Below are 7,500 nucleotides of genomic sequence, written 5' to 3'. Positions count from 1 at the left end.
ATATATTTTTTTTTTTAAATAAATATGTCAGGGGGAGGCAGGACTGGATGAAAGGGGATAAAGGAATTAGCCAAAGAACAAATATGCATAACTCATGGACACAGAAAGCAATGTGGTGATGGCCAGAGGGAAGGGGTGGAAAATGGGGACATTTGTAATAGTGCAAACAATAAAAACAAAGTAAAAAAACAACAAAGTGTACCTTTAGTAAATATAAATAATAAATGTGCTTTAAAAATAAACTTATGATCTGAACATGACAGCATTACAAAATTTCAATTAATTAAGATGTCTTATATTTCATAAATGCTTGCTTTTGATACTCTTACCTTAGACTGGTCACGAATTTGAAGTTTTTCCCATACTATTTTATCACTTTCAGATTTTTCCCAAGTATTATTCCATTTTTCAGAAGTTTCTTTTTCTTTCTTCTTTAAAGCAACCTGTTCATCTGGAAATAATGTCCTTTTTAAAAAAATGTACAATAACTGCAAAAAAAATCACGTAAACAAATCATGACCTTCTTAAAGAGTGCAGATTCCAACACAGATTAAAATTGTTTTGTACGGAGGAGATTAACTCACAAGATAAAGAAAAATTTTAAAGGAGATGGAATAAAACATTTAATCAGAACCAAATTTAAGTATGGCACAAATGGATGTAATAATGTCTATTACAATTATCAATAAAGAGATTTTTTCAGGACAACATAGTTTATATTATGCTAATTATTTTGAGGTTCTACTTTCCTGAAATGTTCAGTCAATTATTAGTAAGAGACTCAAAAGTAAGAACTCTGGATTCAGAGAAATTTGGGGGTCAAATCCAAGTTCAACTATTTCCCCACAATATGTCTATGGACAAATTACTGTTCACTTCTCTAAACCTGTTTGTTCTTCTGTAAAAAGAGAGTAATAATAGTGCCCATTTCAGTACAGGACCTGGCACAAAATAAATATTTAATAAATGTCAGCATTATTCATAACTGTGAAAAAAGTAAAAAATATAAAATCTTGTGTTAACAGAACAATATAAATAAACAAGACCCCAAATCAATAGTTCTTAAAATGTCAAAGATATATAAATTTAAATTCCAAGAAAACTAATGAAAGCAAAGCTTTAAGAAAGAAAGATGTGCTTTTTCTAACAGTATCAAGTAACAGTAAATTGTATTTTTAAAGATAATAATTAAAGCATAAAACACTTCAGTAATTTCCAAGTAGCTCCATATCTTACTTCAGAAGTTTTGTATTGTATTTTGATAAGCTAAATTTTATTTAAAAATATTTAAAGCTGAAATTATGCTATAAACACAGATCAGATCTCCAAATCTTCTGACTCTGCTACCATATATTAAATTTCTTCATTCTTCTGTTACCATCACTTCCAATATCAATTCATTCCCTAATTCTTCTGCTTATCTCTTTTTCTACATCACCTATCCTGTACCAGCATGGCTGCCTCACAGGAGGGTGAAGCCCATCTTCATGCTCTTAGTACAGCTATTTCTAAAAGTACAACTGTTACTTCATGTATTTTCCAAACTATGGACTCCAAGTCTAGTCCAAGAAGCAATGGGAGTTTCTTAGTTATTATCAATATTTTAAGACCCTAACAAAAATTATAAATATTTCTGTTATACAGTTTCTACAGTCTGACAAAAAACAATAAGCTTATTTTTGTGTGGAATACACTAATTGATATCATACTGATAACTCTTCATTAGAACATTTTAATTATTTTTAAAAAATGAACTCAATTATTTTTAAATAAAACCATCTTTAAACCCATAGGATTTCTGTAATGGAAAAATATGATAAGTGGATTTTCAAGAAATGAGAAAAGTTTAGGAATCTTTGAGATCCAGGAGCTCTAGAATGATACTGATGACATCAATGCTCACCTCTGGCTTTTGGTACACACCACAGAGTGCCAAACAAAAAGGTACAATGTAAGCGAATGTGAAACCACAATCTTCTTATACATTTACAGAGAACTCCTCTAAATGGCAAATTTATAACACAAGACTTTTGATAATATTATATTGAAGGATATATTTCATCCTTTATATATATTCTGTAAGTCAACCAAACTACAATAATAGGTGTTAATAATTACTTACCAAGCTCTTTTCTCCACTGGGCTTTTTTCGCTTCCAACAAATTTCTATCACGTTCTCTTTCCCCCAGAGTACTGAATATGTCCGCTGGTTTCCATACATTCTCTCTGAGACAAAACACAAAATAATGACTGAAACCTTATTATACATTTCGACACAACATACTCCATAGTATTCAGTAATAACTTTTAACTAGCTCTTAGTCTTCAGAGTTAATATTTCATAAGAAAGTCAAGCAAAAATCATATTCACAAGATATGAGTTACATACATGGCAATTTTATGCTCAGACTGCTTAGATGTCTCCTGATTTTTATTTAAAACAGATTTATTTTCATCTTGGACACGTGAAACAACCTCAGTTTTTTGGAGTAGTCCCATAATGTTCTCATCCTTTTTCTGATTAGGAATACTGTTTAAATGTAGACTGTACTGACCTAGGAAATAAAATGCAGGCTTTAAAATTAACAGTATAATTGCATCTATTACAATACCTTATTTTAGCATACTGCTATACAGTTTAAAAAACATTGCCTTACACATCACCTAATTATTTCTCACAGCAATCTTTGCAGTGGGTATTATGACTCCCTTTTTGCCAAAAAAGGAAACTGAGCCTCAGAGGTTTAATGACCCAGATGTATGGCCACAGCCATACAAATTCCTGTACCAAACAACGAGCAACAACAACAAAAATAAACCTCCATTTATTCCTGCCAACATCACTTTTAAAAATAATATAAACAAAAACACAATTGACTTTATTGAGAATAAAAGCAAATAGCTCTATGAAAAACTCACTACCTTTTCCTATTTTAGCTGGGAAATCAGTGAAAAACTTTACCATGGACCACTGGCTTTATGCCCCAGCTATAGCTATTCCAAATATTTTGGACTCATGCTTGGTTCAAAAACTATTCTACATTGCTCCTTAACATGCTAGTTCTCCTAGTGAAGAAAAAGCATATCTAATATGTAGGTCATTATATGACTAGGAAAATTCTTTTAACTTTATTGTTATTTTCTCTATCTTTGCTAAGTTTTTATTTTTTTGTTCTCTGAACTAGAATTCTAGACTTACAAGACAAAATCTAGCTTTCTCATTTTACAAAGGATAATCTAGACCAGTGGTTGCCAAACTGCGGCTCGCGAGCCACATGTGGCTCTTTGGTCCCTTGAGTGTGGCTCTTCCACAAAATGCCACGTGCGGGCGCACATGTACAGTGCGATTGAAACTTTGTGGCCCATGCGCAGAAGTTGGTATTTTGTGGAAGAGCCACACTCAAGGGGCCAAAGAGCCGCATGTGGCTCGCGAGCCGCAGTTTGCTGACCACTGATCTAGACCAAGAGAAGGTAGATTACACTATCTCAGCACCTTGGGAGTATATAGGAGCTACCTGGTCTCCAAACCAGTTGTGGGAACTCTTCCTGGTGACTGTTAATTTTTTTTTTTTTCACTATTGACTCACAAAATGTTAATGATATTTCTACTCATATTCACAATTCTTCAGCTCAAAGCTGAAACAAGAAGGCTTTTAAGTACAATTATGATTAGTGAAACAGAAGGCATGTAATATTCTACTACTCCTTTCAAGTTTGTGTTTTAAAGATAGTGCTGCCAATCCTTAGCATGGATTGAGAATTAGGAAAAGCAAAATGTAGGGGCCAGGAAAATCAACATTTTCAACAAGCAAGTCAAATCTTCATAGTAGGGGTCCCTCAATTTTCACTAGAAGTACTATAATGGTTTGTTGGAACATTTTATATAATTCTTTTTAATGTAAGTAAGGTTTTTCTACATTCTAAAATAAGTACAATAGTGTTCTGTATTAACATCTTTTCTAGAGTTCACAGAAAACTGGATTTCTTAAGGCTATGGTTCATGAGAATAATATTCTGGGCATTAACCGTAAAATATAGCATATTATAAAAGTAATCCTGTATATTTATTTACCTTAAGAGACCAATCATTTTGAAAAATTGTTACATGTAAAATAGAATTTAAGAGGCACAGTTATGTAAAATTCAATGAATCTGAAATTCTAAAACATTTTATGTCAATAAAATGTACTAAAACTTCAGAAAGTCTTACTTGTTTCCTCCTCCTTTCCATTCTCAGTCAGGAACGTGGGTCTATTTCCGTGGTTTACATTTATCAAAATCTGTTGTAGCTGGTCTTGTGTTAGACACACCAAACTACTCTTCATATTTTCGCCTGTGATGTGATTTTTGCAAGGCTTCTGTTTAGCTATTACAGGTGTACTTAAGGTGTTCCCAGTCTTCTGTATTTTAGGGGTTGTAGGTGAACTCTCTTTCCGGATATGAAGACAGTCTTTATCAGCATACTGCTTGCATAAATCCTTAGCCATACTATTTTTTTCACCTTTTACCAGTGACGTTTCTGAACCAATTCTCTTCTTTTCCAAAAGTTTTTCACTACTGATACAAGTATTTTGTGTTGATTTTAGAATGCATCTGGTTTGTTTTGTTCTTAAAGGACATTTTCCAATCTTGGTCTTATTTCCCATCTGTTAAGATACCAAAAATTTATTCTTTATAACAGCCCATGAAAAACCTATAATTATCTTGATATATATGATAAATCAGGCCTTTAATCTTTTTCCCATTTAGCTAATATATATCAAAAAGAAACTAACTTTTAACCTTTGCAAACCTTCACTTGAAAGCTTTATCAAATACTGGAAATTATTATTTTATTCAGAACTAGAGGGCTGGCACATGAAATTCATGTGCAGGTACGGTCCCTAGGCCAGGCCTGCATTCAGGGACATCTTCCCCAGCTGCCCACAGCTGGCCCTGCCCCCCTGCCGCAACCCAACCCTAGTTCTCCATTTGCAATTGGGTCATCGGTGCCTGACAACCAGGGGAAAGGACTGAGAGGTCGGCTGTTCCCACCCACTTGCCAACCCCGCCCCTGCCATAGGTGGCCATCAGGCGATCAGAGCCTGCCAGCCAGGGAAAGGCACCAAGAGGTGGTCAGTGCACCTCATAGTGACTCGTCCAGCGGTTGTTCTGGTTGTTCTGCCGTTAGGGTCAATTTGTATATTACCCTTTTATTATATAGGATAATAAAGTATATAGAAGAACTTTTATTCTAGTTGTTATAGGACATCTCCATTCTACTTCAGCACTGAATCTCATGTCATGATTACATCATCCACACAACCTCTCTTCTTTATAAGCAATTATAGACCAATAGACTACTAGCCCTTATTCCTTGCATAATTTAACCCATGGGTCATCATCCCTCTAACATAACTCTGCCTTAATTATCAGTGCTTTCATATCCATAGATCATTCTTCCAATATCTTGGTCTCTCATTTCCTTGAACACTGCTCCTATACTCTTGTCCTTCATGCTACCTCAGTTACTCATTCCCATAGTGATATCTTAAACTGACTTTATAACTACTCATAATTGCAATCCCTCCATAATCTATTTCAAGCACTGCACATGACCACCACCTCCTATTTTTTCCAGCTTAACTTTCTTAACATATCCCAACAATTCTCTAACTCTGCTGGGATCTATAATCTGTTGATCCTACCACCTTCCTCTTGTCCTTGCATCCCTCCTTACCAATCTTAAATTCCATGATCAACCAAAACCATCACTGTTTTCCATTCTCAACTCCTCTGCTCTATGCCACATACACATGGCAAATCCCAAACCTGGTAAAATCTAACTTTTCACCTACTCTGTGCCCGCATCCAAGAAGAAAAACACACAGTTACAACATCTGATTTCATCTTAAATACATACCCAAGAACAACCAATGGGCTCTTCATGTTACCTGGCAGGCACACATTTCCAAAGTTCATTTAGTCTCATCTCATTCATTTAGCAATAATCTCAACTGTCTCCTAGCCCAGCGGTTCTCAACCTGTGGGTCGCGACCCCTTTGGGGGTCGAACGACCCTTTCACAGGGGTTGCCTAAATCCTGCATATCAGATATTTACATTACGATTCATAACAGTAGCAAAATTACAGTTATGAAGTAGCAACGAAAATAATTTTATGGTTGGGACTCACCACAACATGAGGAACTGTATTAAAGGGTCGCGGCATTAGGAAGGTTGAGAACCACTGTCCTAGCCCCTAATACTTTCTTTCATACTCATTCTCAGCTGAAGACCTTGATTAATATTTCACTGAAAATCTCTCAAGGAAGCATTTAGAAAAAACTTTATTTCTACCATCAAATCTATACCAGCATCTGTACTCAGACAAACTGCTTGCCCTCCTGTTACTTGGACACATCCCATAACCCTTTTTCTCAAGGCTCTCTCTCTAGCAATACTTTGCTTTTTCTTGAATCATCACCATTTCTTTTCCACTGTTCACATCTTTTTTGCCATCTTAAAAAAAAATTCTTGATCCCACTTTCTTATCTTCTATAATCCCATTCCAACCAAGCTTTCACCCAACCACCTGACCCAAACTGCTTATCAAGGTCACTAATAATTTGTATATTGCTAAATTCAATTACCAATCCTCAAACTCTCATCTTACTCGACCTACTGGCAGTGTCCTACAGAGTTGATTATTCCTTCCATTTTGAAGCCCTTTCTCTATTTCACTTATAGGACTCCACAATCCTGGTTCTTATTGCTGCTCCTTCTCAGTCTTTAGTGGTTTCTCCTTTTCTCTCAGATCTCTTAAAGCTGGAATGCCTAAGGCTCAGTCCCAAGATCTCTTCTTGGGTTTCTAATAGACACTTCAAACTCACCATGTCCCAAATTAAACTCCTGATCTTCTTGCCCTTAATAACTTCCTCCCCTCAGTCTTTCCTATCTCAGTTACTAATGCCAAAAATTTTACAATTATCCTTGAATCATCTCTGATATGCTTCATTTAACTTGTCATCAAACCTTGTTTTGCTCCATTTCCAAAATATATCCTGAATCTGACACTACTCTAAAACATCTCTTGCCACCTCTCTGTTCTAAGCCACTACCTCATCGAAATTACTGAAAAACCTTCTAACTGGTTTACCTGCTTCTACCCTTGCTCCACAGTCTATTCTCTTAATACTAGAGGCCCAGCGCGCATGATTCGCTTCCACTTGCCTCAGCTGGCCACCCCACTCATCTCGCACTGCCCTCAGCCATTCCTAGCTCTCTGCTGCTATTAGCTCTCCGCTGCTATAGCTCTCGGCCACTAGTAGCTCACGCCCCGCCCTCCACTGATCGTAGCTCCCCACTGCTAGTAGCTCACATCCCACCCACCGCGAGGCTGCTGCTTGTTTGGTCATAATGGCGTTATGGTGTGATGACCACAGGCCTTTTATGATATAGACTAGAGGCTGAAATTCGTGCGGGGGGGGGGGGCCCCTCAGCCCCGGGGGCACCCCCTCCAG

General features: G+C 36.4%; 1 protein-coding gene across 6 annotated transcripts in view; it reads right to left on the bottom strand.

Moving 5' to 3' along the window:
* CCDC66 (coiled-coil domain containing 66) overlaps positions 1–7,500 on the bottom strand; it is a 72,117-nt gene that overhangs the window by 53,204 nt on the left and 11,413 nt on the right. For all 6 annotated transcript variants that reach the window (XM_014541337.1, XM_014541338.1, XM_014541339.1 and 3 more), the window contains 4 exons: positions 4,211–4,646; positions 2,390–2,555; positions 2,123–2,226; positions 330–451 (listed from right to left, as the gene is read on the bottom strand). In XM_014541337.1, coding sequence (XP_014396823.1) covers positions 330–451; positions 2,123–2,226; positions 2,390–2,555; positions 4,211–4,646 — 828 coding nt within the window. The remainder of the gene's footprint in view (positions 1–329; positions 452–2,122; positions 2,227–2,389; positions 2,556–4,210; positions 4,647–7,500) is intronic.

The sequence above is a fragment of the Myotis brandtii genome, unplaced genomic scaffold (assembly GCF_000412655.1).
Source record: "Myotis brandtii unplaced genomic scaffold, ASM41265v1 scaffold268, whole genome shotgun sequence".
Lineage (NCBI taxonomy): Eukaryota > Metazoa > Chordata > Mammalia > Chiroptera > Vespertilionidae > Myotis > Myotis brandtii.
Note: the sequence above shows the minus strand (reverse complement) of the source record. Positions and strands in the feature narration are given on the sequence as shown.